The sequence below is a fragment of the Telmatherina bonti genome (genome assembly GCF_933228915.1).
Source record: "Telmatherina bonti genome assembly, chromosome: 6".
NCBI lineage: Eukaryota > Metazoa > Chordata > Actinopteri > Atheriniformes > Telmatherinidae > Telmatherina > Telmatherina bonti.
The window spans coordinates 36,512,156-36,531,476 of NC_136624.1; the positions used below are offsets into that span (position 1 = coordinate 36,512,156).

At 40.7% G+C, this 19,321-nt stretch overlaps 1 protein-coding gene across 2 annotated transcripts in view; it reads left to right on the plus strand.

The window, feature by feature from the left end:
* chchd6b (coiled-coil-helix-coiled-coil-helix domain containing 6b) overlaps window positions 1–9,775 on the plus strand; it is an 81,058-nt gene extending 71,283 nt beyond the window's left edge. Inside the window, exon 9 of one of the 2 annotated variants that reach the window (XM_079241725.1) lies at window positions 9,490–9,775. In XM_079241725.1, the coding sequence (XP_079097851.1) occupies window positions 9,490–9,513 (24 nt within the window). In that variant the 3' untranslated portion in view covers window positions 9,514–9,775. The remainder of the gene's footprint in view (window positions 1–9,489) is intronic. The other variant, XM_079241726.1, reaches the window with a different exon arrangement.
* The last annotated feature ends 9,546 nt before the right edge of the window (window positions 9,776–19,321 follow it).

The window sequence follows — 19,321 nt, forward strand, 5'->3', positions numbered from 1 at the left end:
TTGTCATGAAGGTAAACCTGACCTATTAAACCTAAAATGGATTTTTGAACCAGGCTGTAAACATGTTTATTTCTGCTGTGAAGTTGGTCTTTTTAACATGGGAGTCTATGGGGATTAGCTCTGTTTTGCAGCCCCTAGTGGATGATGGGGGAACTACAGTTTTTTTGCACTGAGCATAGGTTTCACTTTTAACCGCTGGAGGTTGCCGCTTGGTTTCATCACAACAAGTTCTTGACACGAGTTGTGCCAAATTTACTGCTTCATTTGGTATTCAAAACTATAATTTATTGTGATGTTTATGGGGAAGTTTTTGCTTTGTATGTGTTGACTGTTTCATTAGTGACAGTGGGGCATGGCCTGTGGGAAGGTACAGGTTTAACACCTTTAGTTTAAAGTTACACAGTATCAAGTGATTAGATATCAAAAGAAACACTGGGTGCGTTTCCGTAACACCTAGAATTGCGCAAAAACTAAATACTGTGCAGTAAAAAGACGCTAATGGAAACACCTACATTTAGAAAAAAGTCTCAAATATTGCTAAAAAGTTTTTATACTCTCATGAGGTGGTTTTCCAGACATTTCAATATAAAAACTTAGCGCAAAAGTGTTCATTGGGCTGCTCCACTGATAGACTAAAAAACTCTTTCATCCCTCGTGCCATCAGGCTGTATAATGCAGCCACTTCAGGGAGGAGCAGGAGAGACTGATACTAGTCCTGAACTTTGTTTTTTCAGTGCCTTAACTTGTAGCACCTTAACCTGTAGCACTTTATCTTTTAATGCTGTTGAATTATTTATTTGTCTGGTTTTTTTAAACTTTAAATTTTCTCTTTTGCTGTTTTATGAATGTGAGCAACGGACAACTGCACAATTTCCTTCGGGATTAATAAAGTATTTATCTATCTATCTATCTATCTATCTATCTATCTATCTATCTATCTATCTATCTATCTATCTATCTATCTATCTATCTATCTATCTATCTATCTAATGGAAACACTTTTTACATGAGGCGGAAATGGTCATGACCAGTTCATTTCCAGTAAAGATGGTGCAAATTTCAGAGTTTTAACAAAAAAAAAAAAAAAAAAAGAGGGAGAAAATCTGTAGCAAAGTCTCCGCAGCAAATACAAAAAACACCAAAAGAACGCTATGTGGCTACTTTGCACAAGCCGCAACTTTCATGAAATCCGACAAGATAAACGAGATTTTACGAGATTTGTTACGAGACTTGAGGCTATAATGTGCTAAACACTGCACAATTGTTGTTTGTTGAAACTAACAAATATCACTTTCATTTGGTGAAAAAATGTAATGGAAACTCAGCTAATATCTTTAATGATAGTTTTTTTTCTTTTAATAGCCTAGCATCAATACATAACATTAACAGTGAGGAAGATATTCTCTTATTCCAAACTTAGACATACATACAAAGAAAGCATCTGATCAGATCCTGTTTTGAGTCCCTTTGCAGCGCCGGAGTTAGAAAAGACAAAAAAGGATGTAGGAAAACGTTAATAGTGTGTTGGAAAGTCCCACAAGTGTATGGGCTTGTAGATGCATCCTGCTGTGTTCAAGCTGCAATGTTTTTTTTCCCCTCTCTTATTCTCACCTCCATTAGGAGTGCCATGTGGCATGAGTGTTTATGTGTGTCAGTATCTGTGCATCTTGTTTACCTATTCTCCCCGCTTCCAAACACTTTAGTTGACATTTTCAGTGCCAGCTACATTTAACCACAAATTACTTTTTTTTCCCCCGAGAAGAATTTAGTACCAGCCGCATCCTAAGCACTTCTCAGATGACAGTCATCCCTTCTGAATCCTTTTTCCCCATTAAAAAAGGGTTTTAAAAGCGCACATTATTCATTGTGGCAAATTATTTTAATTGCAATAGCAATGGCAGATTCCAGCAACAAGACTTTAAAAAAAATCTAGGCATCTGTTTCCAACCTGTTTGGCCCGAATGGTGAAGTCGATTGATAGGCAGTAGAAAAATTCAGTAGTTCTCATCTTCAAGGGAAAAAAAGCGGAATGAGTCTTTGTAGAGTGGATGAAAGAGGGAAGTACCATCAATAGACGAATGGATGGACACGGATGAAAGAATAAAAACTGGGGAGGCTGAAGCTTAGTGTTTTTAGTGAGGAAGGGTTAATATAAAACTAAGAGAGAGAAATGGAATGAGAGGATGATGAAGAAAATGTAGAGATGATGAATAAAGAGAAGAGATTGTGTCAGTGGGAGGGATGTGGGGATGGCAGAGACAACTAAAGTAGGATTTAGTGGATAAGGTGGGAAAGGAAGGAAAGACGTGCTGTCACTCACTGTTTAGAGCCAAGACTGAGACAAAAACAATATTTTTGGACTGGAAAATAGGAAATAAGGAAATAGAAAATGTGTTTATGAGTATGGCCATCAGCAGTAGCAGGTGGCGAGCCCCACTGTGAATTGGGCTTCCTTCTAACTCTAATCTGATAAAACAGTCACTTTATTCAACCATCGCCTGCTCATGCACTCAAGTATTGATAAAAACACACACATGCAGCCATACACACACACACACACACACACACACACAGATCCAGTCATTTTCACAAACTGTAAAATTCCTGCTATTGTTTGTTTTTAGAGCGCTAGCATGCCGCCTTGCTGATTATAGCTCCTGAGTGATTGCTATAGAAACATTTCCATACCCCCGTGTTATTTTAATGTGCTCATGCACACTCTAGCTCACATATTTCTCTCTTCATGTCTCCCCTTCTCTCCTCCCTTCCTTCTATTCCACCTCTCCCTCACATCCATTATCTCCAAGGCGACCACCACATGAAGGCACAGGCCACATAAAGATTAGCTGTTCTCTCTCATGTCCCTCCCCTCCATCTTCCAACAGTCTCTCTCTGCTTCAAATCTATATACCACTCCATCAGCATCTAGCCAAATACCTCATCCATGCTGCTCCACTCCAGCGATCACCATCTCTTACATGTGATCGATTTCCTCCTGCCAGGCCTGCTCTGCCATGTGTCTTACTTCATTTGTGTAAGGATAATGTGTTAGTGCAAATTGTGATGAAGGAGACTTGCAATGTGAAGACTTAGGTGTTCTTTGACTCCAAAAGGAACTGTCATAGCCAACGAAACCCAATGTGAGCGATCATTAGAGATTTTATAATGTCACATTTAATAGTTTCCCTACATGAAAAGGAAATATGGGCTTTGGAAAATTCATATTTCTTTTTACTGTGACTGTAAAAGTTAAAGTTTCCGTGGTCAAGGTGCAGCATTTAAAGGTATTTCATACAAAAATGAAAGAGATTTCTATGCTTCCATTGTTATTTTTGTCATTTTAACATTTCAGCGTGACACTGAATTTAAGTTCAAGGAGTTTTTTTAAATATTTTAACTGAATACCTTGAGAGCAGGATATAAAGCCAACATGCAAAAAAAAAAAAAAATCCCTTGCTTCCAGAGACTTCTTGGATGCCTCAGCAGTAAGTTAGCTTTCCAGAGCTGTTCTGCTCGACAGCCCTTTTCAGACATGCACTGTTTTCCATCAGTCTGACCACAACTGAGCATGTGGAGAGTTGCAGTTTGCAGACCAGAATCATTAAAATTGAGTTTGAAGTTTGAACCTCATGCAGTCACATTAACTGATGCTTAAAGGGGCAAAAAGCCAAATTGTTTCTCTGTAAGGTTTGCTGTTGAGCCCTGCCTGTAAATAAAAACACAGTGAGCTACTCTTCCCTTTACCTCTTCCTACCACACTCATGCAAACAAACCTGCAAAATGCAAACACACTGATCACTTTATGGAACATATCAAAGTCACTTGAAATGTTTATGTTGTTACTTATAGTAGAAGAGCCATCCCCTTGTCAATCTGCAGCCTCTTTAGCTCTGGCAGTGATCTCCACTTAGGTAAAACAAGGTGTTGACTCCCTTGCAGCAGCTGTCTGTCTGCATCCAGGATCCTTCTCCTGAAGGCAAAAGTGGTGTTTCTTCAGTTCCTAAAGGGGTGTGCTTGACAATCAAAGAAGCACATAAACAAAGCGACGCATGTATGCACAAAGATTGTCTGCAATGACAGACATCTCACTCCAACACAAGGCCAGTGTTAAAACGGTCTGTCCCGTTCATTACGTGACATCTTCTTCGCCAATGACCATTGTTTCTCTGGAGGTAATGTCAGATCCTGGTTGTCTTCCATTCCATTTAGTTCTGTTCCCTTCTTTGCCATTTCGTTTCAATAAACATGCGGTGCCATTTCTCATTGCTGGAGCATTTTACAGGGAGAGAGGCCCAAGAGCTGCAAGAGGAGGCAGTGATTCATATGAACGTACGTGAAGGTGACGGCGGACTGATTGGTAAACTAGAGATCAACTCGGAGACGGTGTGTAACGTCATGCTGTACCTCAGATGAAATCACACCTGTAGTTCTTTACAAAGCGATTATTTTAATTCCTTCAGTTCAGAAATGATGAAGTTCACTTACCGCCCATAATTCTGTGCACCACATCACCTGAAAAGTGGAATACTCTGTTTATATTGCAGTACCTTTTATTTATTTATTTGTTTTCACATTTTTTGCTTCACATTTTTGTTAGTTGCATTTAGTTTTTTTCTGGGGTTTTTTTTTTTTGTTTTTGTTCTTTTGTGATTTTTGTTTGTTTTTGTTTTTTGTTTAATTACTTTCTTTACTATGTCTGATTGTCGGTTCATTCCCCTCATGTTAAACATGACAATACCCTGCAAGTAGGTCATAATTTGACCATTTTAAAGAATCTGGCAGACAGTGCAGAACTATGTTGTGAGTTTCTTTCTCCGTTTTCCCTGCCAGTAGAAGGTCCAGCACCACAGCTTTTCTTTCTTCAGTGCCTGAGCCAAGTAGATAGACATAAACCCAGCAGGACGGTCTCTACATGATGCTGCAGCTTCTCCTCTAACACACACAGCAGACAGCACCGAGGCGGTGGTAGATACCGAGTTCCTCGAGGAGTGAAAGATGATATTTTTCTCAAGCTGATAGTAATTTTGTTTTTTACTGTAAGTGCAAGCAAACATTAGTGAATAATCCAGTCAGACTTTGTTTGTAACCCATGGGCCCAGATTTACTAAACCATGCAAATTAGTGATGGTGCATGGTCACAAACCATAAATCACATTAGTAGGCGTGTCCAGTTCTTCTGGTGAGGCCCTAAAACTGTGCTGATTTACAAACACGACCAGCTCATTTCAGTAATGACCAAAACAATCGGCCAGGAGCAGCGCAAATCAGAGGAGAGCCCCACCAAGCGGCATGTTAATCATCAGGAACCTGTAATTTATTGACAACACAAAGACTTGTTTCTTGTAAAAATACAGGTCATATAAACATGAAGCTGATTACCTGCTTAGTTTGAATGTTTGAAATGCACTCTTTAAAAAAAACAATTGTTTATTGGGTTTACTTTGGTAAATTAACTTCTGCAAGAGTTAACTGTTTAGTTTAATAACATTCATGTTTTGCTTTTTTAGGTTTTATGGTTCAGAACTGGAGAGCATATAAAAGTCAGTTCAAGTCATTAAACCCAACATGAAGCTACTTAACAATAATAAGGAAAACTTTCTCTATTCACCCATCAGCTAGGTTCAATCTGTCAGCTCCAAACAGTCAAATACAACAATAAAAATGACCGTATTCAGCTGCTTGATTGCAGGAGTTTTAGACAAAGCTGAACTTAATGATTCTGTTCATGTGTTTAATGCAAAATGAAAAGAACCAAACTAATCAGCTGTCAGACCATCACACAGGTTTACTGAAAAAGCAGCTATTATAGATATTTACAGGAAAATGTATTAACGGTCAATGTGATGAATCTACAGAGAATGTGAAGTTCTATTTGGGTTTATGGAACTTGATCATGGAGTGATCGATGCTTAGCTGTCTGGTTTATAGATTCAGACGAGCCGTTTTGTTTATTTTCTCCCTTTTTGTGGATTTTGTGGAGAATGAAAATGACCAGAAATTCTAACGTTACTCAACAAGCCACTCCTAACCATATCAGATTAAAATACCCAAACAAATACCGGCAGCTGGTGCAGGTTTTTAACAACCCGTCGCATATAACCAACCATCTGACTAACTAGTTAAGCTAGATTGACTAATTGACTGATCGGCTGTTGTAGTGACTGTAATCAGTAAATAGCCGAGTGTTTATAAAGCAGTCATAGCCGCGGCCACAGTGAGTGCATCGTAGATGGTCCTGCCTGGTTACTGTCTCCACACACACCCTCCCCCCACACACACACACCCCCAGAGAGAGGCAGAGAGCTGTTAGCACTGAGCAGAGGAGACAGTTATTGATTTTCTACTTGTCTATTATTTTTATTTTTCACAGAGAAAAGACAAGTGAGCGTGTCCAGTCTGTATGTGTGTGTGTGTGTGTGTGTCTGTGAGAGCGCGGATCTTGTGTTTTCTGCAGATGTGTGTCTTCAGTGTGTATGTTGGCCATTAGCTTATAGCTGTGGACTTGTCATCACTCCCAGCGTGTGCACATTGCCGCTTCTGTGCTGTTGACGTTGCTAGCAGAGGCCCAGCCAAGGAACACACCATCTATCACTAACACAACATCTACCTGCTCTTCACACTGCTCACTAATTGGATGGAAGCTGGCAACTGAGGGAAAACGTGTGTGTTTGTGTGCATTTTTGTGTGTATTCAATCTAACCTTACCTGAGGACTTAATATAAAAGTGTCAACTTTTAACTTGAGAACAAACGTAGTGCAAATGTCTGTTCCAGCTCATGTAAACAGGCCGATAACAAATGAGATGATGCTTATTTGACTCCAGAAGCAGGCTGCTGTCTGATGTAAAGATTAATCAGTAACCTTTATGGTTTTAGGTCGGGTTTAGTTGGCTGTATAAAGAAATGCAGTTGCTGTATCTCAGTTTCTCCAATAAACTGGCTTCGGAAACTCAGGCCTAAAGGTAGAATATTGGTTCCCCTTCTGCCCTAGGTGTTGTGCCGAAAAAGCTTTTCCTGTCTTAAAATTATCCATGTGAGGATGGCGACAGGCCAAATTTAGACCGAACTAAACAGCGTGCACTGTGGGAGGTGCCAGGGGTGAGTTAGAAATTCAGGAACTGCTTCATACACTATGCATTAGGCATAATTTGTATGAGCGCAGCAATACCAACAACACTGTCACCACATTCCCCCACATGCCTGCACATGCACACACACATGCCACTGCGTGCAAATTGTGAGTGTTCATGCACACATGCAGACACACACTGTCCCCCTTTTATATCTCAGGGTAAAGCTAAATCCCCGTGTCACATTTGCCACTCATCTCCAATTCAAAGGCACAGGCAGCGATGCCCTCGGATGCACTTGGCAAGTGAACAGCTAACCTGCCCGCCAGCATATCTGCCTGCCAGCCGAGCGCAGAAGCAGTTAGCATGCCAACTAGCCCACCCGGCAGCCACAAGCTAATGCTTCACTAACCCCATGTTGCCCTGTGTCTCTTGCACTGACTGGGTGTTTGTATGTGTATTGACACAAGGGGAGTTGAGTTGTGCCCTGTAGCACAGTAAACTATGTGTCTAAAACACAGTTAGCTATGAGTGTTACACTACATCTACACAGACAAATACAACATTATCTTGTGTTATTTTCAAGCATTTGGAAAGAATCGTGGTTTTAAAAGAAATAATCCTCCTTTTCTTGTTGTCGTTTTAACGTTTTTAAGGTTTCGTGCCAAAGTGATGTAACCTCAAATAATAATTACAGCATATGAGTGAATCTTACGCACTGAAATTTATTTGGCAACTATTAAGTGCATTTTTATTCAGCTTATTCATGGATTTTTGTTTTGCAATTAATTTTACCATCTGGTACTTAGAGTAGGAACCCAATAGTAAATTAACCAAGATGTCTAATAAACATGAGAGCAATCTGCTGCTTTCTTTTAGTTTTGTTTTTATGTGTCTTTACTTTTATTTAAAGTAATTATGACAACCATGTCTACAAGAGGACCTGTGATGTATCATTTATTTTGGCTTTTTAAGTACTGTTATTCAATTTTTAACCACTTTGTCACCTCGCGTTGTCCTCCAGAACAATGAAGTCACCGTTAGCTGACTAGCGCAGAGCAGAGCGGTGATGGTCTGGCTTCATGTGGACGTTCATGGAAAGAAGTGGACCGATTATTTTAGTTGTTGTTCCCTTTCGGCTTGTCCTTCTGAAGGGGTCGCCACAGTGGATCATCACACAGGGGAATTGGCACGTTTTCTTGCCGAATGCCCTTCCTGATGCAACCCTCTGCCCTCAGAGAAGAATCGTGTGTGTCCCGTCCCGTCCCCCCCCCGGGGCTGCAGCAGCGTAGGGGAGCTGGACTTGAACCGCAGACAGACAGGTCACAAGACAAGCTGCTCCCACCACCTGAGCCTCTGTCAATCCAGCCTGATTATTTTAGTAAAGTTATTTAATACAGACTTTCACACTCATGCACGTTTTACAGCACCACCTATTAATCCTCCCCCAACACACACCAGTTAAATCCTTCTTTCCAGCTCATCTCTATAAACTCCTAATAAATTCTCCAAAGCTAAACTTTTTTCTCTCTCATTCAGTCTCCTCAATGAGTTGTTTGTATTGGCTGTACTGTCAGAATTGGTGCTACAGCAACAGAGCAGAGTCTGACAAGCAAGCAATAGCTAGTTTTTAGATTTTAAGTTGCAGTAAGTAAATTAAACTCTAAAATGTCCATAACCAACACACACAACAGCTTCAGTGTACAAGCTGTAGTAGTTAATGCTTTGCAGCATTTCTCAGACAAATAACGCACAGTGTAGGTTTAATTTACCTGTAATCTACCTCAGACCTTCCTTGCAGCTGTCAGAAGTGTGTGTGTGTGTTAGTTTGACTTTAAAACCCTGACAGTAAAGACATTTTGACTTTGACATCTTGTGTCTCCGTGTTTAACTCGGTTGCTTTTGCTCCTGACACCTCCATGTAGCAGACAAACAATGAGAGGAAACAGACTCAAAACACTCTTAAAAAGCAACTTTGTCTGTCTATGATATTGACCATTTAGATTTTTTTAAGCTTTAATGATCTGAAGCTTTTAGCAGAATGACATCAAAATATATTAAAGTGTTTTTAAGGCACAAAGCTAAAGATCTGTAGCCATTTTTGTACTTTTTTAGTTGTTGAGTTATTTTGATGGCCCCATTCCGGCCTCATAGAAAGAAACTTATTTAGTTAAAGTAAAGATTTAACCCCTAATGAGCCACGTCTCTGTGTTAGAAAGAGAAAATACTCAGATATTCTGTGATTTTTTTTGTTTTGGATATGTTCACTGTGATTGTAGCTTGTGTGTTATGTGTGACTGACTGAATATGTTGCGATGCTTCCTGGAAGTTTTTTTCTTACCTTCAGGGAATGTGAATTTATAACTTGACAGATTCCCTTGTTGTTCATCCCCCTATCTTTCATCTCTCTCCTTTTTCAGAGCTCGATGACAAATCATGGCTGAGAAACCCCAAAGAAGGCAGAAGAAAATGGAGAAGCAGTGAAGAAGTAGAGAGTACATCACACCCGTCCATTTTATTGTTTTTTTGCCTTCATCTCTTCTACTTTCCTTCTCTGTCCATCCTTTTATTTAGCCGCCATCACAGAATAAACTCTTCCTCTTTCCTGCTCGCCATCTTTCATGATTCCGAGTGTATTATCTTGACTTGTCACTCCAGAGTGTACGACGTGTTGATTTATTGTCAAGTTGTGACAGAGCGCACAACCCCTGCTGCCGCTGAAATAAATTCCAGTGATCCAGTGGTGATGAGGCTGCAGGTTGTGTGTCTTTCTATCTGGTTTGTGTGCGCACACACACACTGTGAGGTGGTGAATGGCTGTCTCTAGTCACAGCAAGCAAATAATGCTTCCACTCCTGAAAATGGGGTCGTGTGCATCCTCCTGACAAAGCTGTGTGGGCCCAGGGGCTTGATTTTGTGCCGTTCTCATCGTTTCATTAAGAGAGAAAGGAGAGGAGAGTGACAGAAATGAGGGATAAATGAAGTGGAGGACAGTGAAGAGTGAATTGTGCATGTATTAACATCTGTGTGTGTGTGTGTGTGTGTGTGCCTCTTTTCATGCATTTTCCCAGTATACTGCAGCCATATTCATACATGTCTTCATATAGAGGTGCTTGCATAAGCGCGTGCACACGAGCAACACACCGGACAGGGCACATATTGTTCCTGCTAGCTGTGTTTCCATGGTGACAGCAGGGGTTTGTGGCAGCAGCAAGGTGTGGAGAAACCTTCCAGATAACCCTGAAGGTCAGCAAACAGAGCCACAGCTCACCACAGTACTCTGTACTCACACACTTAACTCCCGTCCATGTCTGTGTGTGTGTGTGTGTGTGTGTGTGTGTGTGTGTGTGTGTGTGTGTGTGTGTGTGTGTGTGTGTAAGTAAAGAGAAGGACTCCGTCAAGATGCATTTCCACTTAGATATGGACATGGTTGGCCACCCTCAGAATGACAGCAGCTTGTTGTCACGTGCACACACATAAGCTTTATGCACAAGTATTGTGTGTGCGCACATCAGACACACACCGAATATTGATGGTCTTGTAACAAACCCACATGTTTATTTCTGGGTATAAGCACACATTGGCACAAGTGGCAGTCAATGAGAATGTAGTGGAGTGTGTTTGATAATGACGGCTGTGAGGAGTGATCTATCGATCGCCGTTTGACTCCCACTTGCCACCGCCGCATCGATCGCAACTTCCACAATGCCACTGACCAATCCATACTATATATGTTCTATTACAGAAATTTAGCCAAATGAAAGTGAAATGGTGAGAATGGTGTGTATTTCTGTGTGTGTCTGTCCACTTATGACTGTGATTCAGTGAAAGCAGCAAGCTGCAAACCTCTCTTCCAGGTATTAGGCTGCTCTGACCCAACAGCCTCACATATTACCGATATTAAAGCCAACATCATATTAGAGGTTTCAGCCTGTGACTCTGATATCCCTTCTCCCTCTCTGGCATTTCTTTACAAATACCAGCCTCTATTCACTCTGTTATTGCCTTCTCCCATTCAACAGTTCTCTGATTAAACAAGCTCCTGGAAAGCCCAGACACTCCTATCTGCCACTTGGCTTTTATTAGAAACCCATCCCCTTTAATTAAATTGGTTGAATTACAGAAATATCAGGGATATTTTGCAAATATATTGAATAAGAGAGCACAATGGTGAGGGGGTGAAAAGGGAAGAATAGGCTTTATGAGATGTTTTGAATACGATTTGTCCCCGAGATGAGATAAATGCAATCTTGATGGTGACAGGATGTGTTTTTCTTTCTTTATTTCATTATTTTCAAGGAAGCTGAGTTTTTTTTCAGGATTGAATGCGCAGCACAGCTGGAAGTCACATCCTCCTCCTCCTGCAGATCTGTTTCAACCCCTCCACCTTCGGCACCGTGCCTTTCTTTTCCCGCCTTATTAATGTGGAAGATGTGGGATTGAGGTTGCTGTGGAAACCAGGCCAGCTTTGATTGGGGGAGACAGCTGCATGGTGCAAGGTTAGGTGATGGCTGCTCACGCCTTACAATGCTACTATTGATTTCCAGACAATTACTGGACCCAGTTGAGTACGAGTTGCAGAAAATGTGTGTTATGCAGAGGAAATTGTAGTGTGCAGTGCTCACTTCTCAGCCAGCACAAAAGAATTGCTTTATCTCTACAGCTGAAGTGCATATGTTTGTTTAATGATATGAGCTGTCTCCTTAGCTCTCACCTGAGACACTTCATTTAGAATATTTTATCTGCTCCATTCTTGGTGGTTTCAGGATCTGACAAATAATTTCCATTCATGAAGACTAAATTTAAGCAAAGTTGCACACTTAAAATTTAAATGCAGGAAAAGAAAGAAAAGCTCTCGCTTGCTCATTGTCACAGATACCTACTTCTCCCTGGAGTTCATCCAGTGCCAGACTTCTTCACCCTGCACTTTTCTCTCTTCCTCACTGTTTCCCTCTCTTCCATCAGCCAACTTCGCATTATGTGTGTGAGAAGTCGACAGTGAGCCTAATTGGAGTGTGTCGCTCCATCAATGACAGTCACCGTTCTTTTTTTCTGCTAGCAGCACACACTCACATCGAGCTCTTTTGCTAATTAAATAGTCTTTGGTTAAAGTGCATTAATGTGAGTTTGAACTGGTGGACGGCAATTTAAATTGGCACCACCGACCACAACACACAGCTAAGCATGCAGCTCAGCAAGGCGGTGGGATGGAAAGAACAGCAGCATGAGGGCAAAAGCAGAAAAGAAAACAACAAATAAAGAGGCTGAATGAGAGGTAAGTGTTTTGAAAAGTGTCATTAAGAATCTTTTTGTATCTTAGAAGCTCCTTTAAAAGCTCATATGTCTTTTTGAATTCCTTTCATCTCTACCAGACGGTTAAAAGAAGGATGCCATAGTCAGAATTCTAAAAAGATTCTTAAAATTTTGCACCCATAGGTAATTTTAAGTATAGAAAACACTATTTTTGCCCTGAAATACCAACATCTGGGCTCACACATATGAATCACACAAAGTAATATCAAGATGGCACAACTGGCATCGCACAGAGTTAAAACTGTACATCTGAGGGAATATTTACTTATCTTAAAATATAGAAAGTCATTTCTATGAAAATGACTATTAGTCCATTCTTTGCTTTTAATTGCACTGCTGTGAAAAAGTTTATATTAACTGCACGGTGAAGATTCGTCTCTTTTCATCAGTTGGCCCAACTTTCTTTTCATCCTGCATCCAAAGTATGAAAAGAAAAAGAATGGCTGGGCTACGTGTAGATAAGCAGAGAGTGGAATCAGCAGGGGACCTGAAGTGAAACAGCATGGGACTGAGGGTGGAGCAATTCAGGAGCCCTGCTCTGCCACATGTGAGACTGGAAGAATAATGCAGCCTGAGAAGAAACAAAATAAAAAGGAAAAACAGGAGCCTGAACACATCCAGTACATGAGAGATGATAAAGAGGAAGCAGTGGGGGAAAAAAAGGGAAAGAGGTCAAGGTTAAGAAGGACCAAAGTATTTCATCTGGGAGCAGAGGCTGAGGGATGAAGCTGGCAGAAGTTACAAAGGTGAAAAAAAAACTGAGGGTAAGATAGTCCAATGAGGCTGGTAGAGGCAGCCTAAAGAAGATAGCTCCCTCCTCTCATCTTTATTATATTACACTGGTGGATAAAAAGAATCCAACATCCCCTAAAGTCATTACAGCCCAGTAAGACTGGCTCAGAGGGCAGCGCAGCTCCTTAACCCCACTCAGCACATGTGTGGATGTGTATGAGTGTGTTTCTCAAGGGGTGACAGAATGAAAGGCCGTACCCAAAACACTGGTCATGCTTTGAGTGTGTGTGTGTGTGCATATGCTTGCATCACCAAAACAGCGGCGCATCACTTAATCCTTTCCCAGTTACTAGGATAAGCCTTATCTTTCCTCACTTTCTTTCCTCTGAAAACTATTGTCCCTTTTCCCAGCACACCAGCATCCACTCTTCCTCTTTCAGTCTTATTATTCCCATCATCCTCAGCTGCAGACTTAAATGTCTCATTCTTCTGTATGTAGGCCTGAAAACTCCCCCTGAGCCAGCAGTCCAGGCTAAAATGTGGATTCTACTTTCTTTATTGGCAGGCTGTACGCAGGATTTGAGAGCAGCTTTTGGCTAGAAGAGAGTAGTTGCTGCCATCTACAATCGTGCCACCGGCTCTTGGCAAGGTGTGATTATGAGATAGTGTTCCAAGAATAAAGTCACTACAACGAGGATTAAGAAGGAAGCAACAGATCTTTGACTTTTTATCCGATTCAACAAGAAATTGATCCTCTTTGTGAATGATCTCTGAGAAAGCAAAGTCTTATACTGATAATTTGTCTGCACTGTGTAGGTTTTACTTTAGACAAACAGAGTTATGTATGTAAATGTCTTGCCCTGATGTGAACACTTTTAAAGCTAATTAGCAGCTAAAAGTAATGCTTAAAGCTGGGGTAGGTGATGTTGGGAAGCTAGGAAGATGTGAAAGTGCCTCTTGGCTCCTCCCCCTCTGGTTTTGCTCCGCCTCCTTGCGTGATCCAAGGTTTTTTTTATTTGCAGCTTTTTCCACCAACGATTTTCTCTTTCTTGGCTGTTTAGCAGGAGGAGGCGAATAAACCGAGCCGGGTCGGGAAATCCTTCCTGCATTTTCTCAGCCATGTTTGCCTTCCGAGTTTCTTCTTCGCTACTTTGTATTTTCATCCTAACACGCTGTTTATATGCAGGGTGTGGCTATCAGGTATGTGCTGCTGGAGGGGGAGGAGGGGAGCCGGGAGAAGAAGCTTACGAAATATAAGAAATGAACAACTTCAGTTCGGTCCAAACGTTTGGATTGGTCAGAGTTTTTACAGATTTACAGTAAACTGAGGGGTCTAACTATATTTCTTATTGTTCATAATTACAAAATGTCTAGACCAGGGCTATTCAATTAGATATTCAGGTGGGCCAGATTTATTATTTTTCTATTTTAAATTCAGTCCCACATGACAAGGGCAAATGCACAAAATAAAATAAGTCAGAAACTATTTTTCTCCTATCTTTTAACATAAAAAGGTCATATCAAACAAAACCTTTCAATATAGAGCCTCCTCACATTATAATCTTTATACACCGCCACACACTTATCGCATATTAAACACATCGGTTTTGCGCTCGAGTGTGACAGCAAAATAAATACTTATCGTTCCAGGTGGTTTTCGTTGTCAATTTTGCATTTGGGGACAGAGAGCGACATTCTTGCCAGCGCTACTTTTACAACTTCAAAACACAACAACATGCAGGGGTTGATGTTGCTAGGCAACCAAGTGTTGCATTCCTGGTCTGCACAACTGTAGGATTGTAGGCTACTTAATCATGAATGGCGGAAAGTTCTTGATTAATATCTTTATTCTTTTACATGAGCCGGGCCACATTGAAGTTGGTTCTGGGCCACATGTGGCCTGTGGGCTGCCATTTGAAGAGGCCTGGTACAGACTACAATCAGGACGAGGAACCACTTCACCCAGAGTAAAAAATAATGTCTCTATGCAAGATTACCTGCTATAGCTTTAACAAATACACTCATCTTTGAGTTTGTTGTGTCTGATTTAAGATGTTTTGCAGTAACCGGGGAGGGCATGATGGAAAGTTCGACAGAATTGTTGCCTTTGGTCTGTCTGTTGGATCTGTTGATGTAGAAAATGGACAATGCTGCCTGGTCGTTCCTTTTAAGCTCAGTTTTTATTCTATGTGCAGTCTTAACTAGAAAACAACCAAGCTTATTAAAGACTATTAATAAACCTGATCCAACGTGTGCAAAGAAATTCTGGCAGATTTGCTTGTTATTAAACTAGTTATTAACCAACTCAGACAGTGATACACGTCTCATATGCTTTTTTTTAAAATGTTCTCTGAAGACAGAGGAATAACAGGCAAAACAGCACATATAGACAAAAACAGAACTTTTTCTCAAACCAAAAATCTATTGAGGCATTTTTAGCTGAAAATAACTGTTAATTTAGTGATTAGCTTCCACCATCTTTACTGACATCCAGTTCTCAGATGTTCCTATGGAGGTAAGAGACAATTAAAACTACTTTTGCATAGAATCAACTCCAAATCTTTTTAAATTTAGCTGAATTAAATAAATTTGAAACAATTTTGTGTTGAAGATCCTCTGAATCCCTGTTTTATGATAAAGGAGTCGATAATCTTTTTCATAGTCTGTGATGAGTCTTTTTTTTTTTTTTTTTTTTTTTTTTTTTTAACAATTTACTTATTGAATTATTGCAAGGTACAAAGCTACAGAGTCAATGCAGGTAACATTAAAAGAATAACCCCCCCCCCCACCCCCACCTACCCCTCCCTCCCAAATGGACAAGAATGGAAAGAGAGAAAAAAAAGAGTGAAGCGTAAAAAACATATAAAACCAAATAAATAAATACAAAGATAAAGGGTAACATCTTTGTTATATGTAACATCATGCGGACTGATGTCTCTTATTTGCTCATTATTATCTTTTGTGTGAGAACAGAGGCTGAACGGAGGGATATTGTAGTTGATCCCTCATTCCTGATAGACCAGATAAGTTTGTCAGGAGTCATCCCCTCTAGCTTTTGGTCTCTTTTGGGTTTGTGTGTATGAGCGGCTCTTAGATTTTGGTCCTTGATTATTCATGCTTTATACATTCCTCTAATCCAGTGTTTCTCAATTCCCATCCTCAGGCCCCCCTGCCCTGCATGTTTTATAGGCAACACTACTTTAACACACCTGAAAGACACAAAGGCTCGTCAACAGACTGCAGAGAACTTGATGAGGAAGTTCAATAATCTGACTCAGGTGCTTTGGAGGAGGATCTGTTATGATGTGAAGTTTTTTTGTGTTCCAGGTTCCTGTTTTATTTTGTAGTTTCCTGTACAGTTTCCTGTGTAGCCTTTGTGTTTCTGTTCTTAGTTTTCACCTGGTCTCGTTAGGTTAATTGACTACACCTGTTTCTTGTTTGGTTTCCAGGTATTTGAAGCCGTTTGTTTCAGTTCAGTTCGCTGGTTCATTGTGTTAGCTCCCTGAGTTCTTTCTGATCTGATTAAAACAGTCTTGATCCTGCATCCCAGTCTGTCGTCTCTCTCTGCGTTTGGGTCCTCAATTCCCAACACTCATCGCGACAGGATCATGTCTGAAACAGGCAGTGCAGGGGAGCCTTAGGACCGGAACTGAGAACCACTGCTCCCATCACCTATCTCAGTATGTGCAGCTTTATCCATGTTGGTTATTTGGACATTGCTGTATTAGTTGCTTTGTTTTTCTGCTGTAGCTGCTCCTTTTGTGAATTTAGTGTCTTAAATTCTGACATGCCAGCCTCATGGTCCTGTAATTGGGTCCTAACCTCTCGTCTGGAACCGTCGACGACAGCAATGCATAAGCTGCTGGACAACTTACTGCTGTGCATTACTGTTGCAAGATCGCATTTATTTATAGCAGGTTTACCAACAATAGTCACACAACGTGCCGCACAGTTTTAAAAAAAATAGTGAACAAGCAAGCATTTTAAAATGTGCTCAGTCACAACTGACACATTTGGTAGGCAGAAGTTGTGGTTGAGTAAACTAGTAGCAAAGTAAATGTTTTCCTGCAAAAGGGATGAGATGGAAACGCGTCTATACAACTGCTGTTTTTTTTTGTTTTTTTTTTGTTTTGTTTTTGTTTTTAGCTGTTTCTTCTGCAGTCAGTTTGTGAGTAGCTGCTAGTCCTCCCTCTCCCCTTCCACCCTCTTTGTTTTCTGAACTGGGCTCCTGACTGACGTCTACTACAGCTTAGACACCGATGACTCATAAGTACTGTAGTACACAATGATATAAATATCAGTGTAAGAGGTGCATATCATGTCATGATTGGTTGTTTGTACTCTTTATGTCGAGTAGTGATGTTTATTTTCCAACTTTTTCATTTACACTATTGGTCATAAGTTTGAGGACTTTTTCCTGTTGGATTTAATGGGAAAGTGTCCCAAAACATATAACAGGTGGTGCATTTCATTCTCAGTTGTGCTCATTTTTTTATTACTTTTCCTTATTTTCATTAGTTTTCATCTACCATATGTGCGTGTGCATGTGTGTAAGTACTGATGGTGTGTGGGTCAGAATTGAAGCATGTGTAAAAAGAAATTTCTGCGTCTATGTTGATAGAAAATTTTATCTAGTTTCTTTTTCAGGTCACAGTTTTATTCCAACTTTATAAGTTGGGAAGTTTTTAAATCTCTTTTGAAACTGAATAAAAATTATTTTTGTATTTCTGGGAGACAAAAGCTTTGATTCACTGCTGTAGAAATACTTCTGATTTAACGTCTAAAGGAAACAGACTGTAACTGTCAGGAAGCATACTGTTTGGAGGGTGATATAAACCTCATAAAGAAGATGCATGCCATCCCAGTGCAGAAAATGATTTTACCATGTGACTCCTGCTCAAATCAGATCGGCAGGTTTTGCTTTAAGCAAACGATAAATAAGTTAGTTAGCATGATAACAGAAAAGTGTCACCGCCACTTGATCTGACGGTGAAAAGCCTGCAGCAGCTAAAAGTGTTAAGCTGGGATGGATAGAGTGGATGTAGATGAACAGTCTCACCCTCAATATGCACTGTACCATTCAAAAGTTTGGACCCCCTTTCCCGTTAAATCCAATGGTATTAGTTAGCACTTTGTCACATTTAAAAAGTCCCGTTTTAGCTTACTGATTAAAAGGTTTATAAGATGCACGCTCTGCCTCCATGATGCTCTCTGTGTGTATCATGCTCTCACACAAACAGTGTCAATAATGGCTGTGTGCTGTTTGTATAGTGATCCTATCTTCCAAGATAGACAGAGAGCTATCTGCTTTGTCTGTCACACAAAGAGAGGAGATGCAGTGTGAGTGCAAGTGCAGACCCCCACCTCCATCCTTCAGCACACGCTAAACCTCTCCAATAGACTTCCTGTGTCAACAGAGGCTTTAACTATGGATAAAAAGCAGATACGTGGTGGACTTCTGCAGCAGATGAAGCAGTTAAATAATGTTTACATATCAAGGCGGTATGACAGGATACTTGATTTAAATGCATCAAATCATTTCCTCGCTGCTTCTCCTCTCTGTGTTTGTGGTAAACACTTTGGATGAAACTCTGTATGTGTCCGTCGTCATATTGCAGTTTCAGCGAGGAATCATTTAGAGATCAGTTTAAGCACATCTGATTTCCTTTCCCACTGACAGACGGATTTTTTACCTTAAACTTCTAATTAACTGCCGTCATGTCAGCTGTCAGTTTGTCTCCATGTCAGCCACACTGATCAATTTACCTCTGATGATGGCCATGAAGGCTACATTCAGCAACTGAAAGCAGGAGAGGGAAATTAATATTTTGCTGCTTTCATGCAGGATCTGAGAGTTTGTGCGGGCTGAGAGGCCACTCGTGTTTATGGATGCTGTGTGAGTGTTTTCACCCTGAAGACAGGAGGCGTTTGTGTGTTTAGTTGCAGATAAGTGACAGGATGAGAAACGTCTCTGAGGTTTTTTTTTTTTTAACCTGCAAACAGGTGAGAAACTGACCAAAGCTGACAGAGCAACCGAGTGCCAGTCAGCAGCAGGCTCCAGGTCATGTCTGGATGACTTTGTTGAAGCCAGGAGGGGAGGTGATGAGGGGATTTTGTTGTTTATAATGAGCTGTGTGTGAGACTTTACCCTGATCCTGTTTGATGCCACGTCATGCAGAGCACCCAGGCCAAACAATGTGGGTGGAT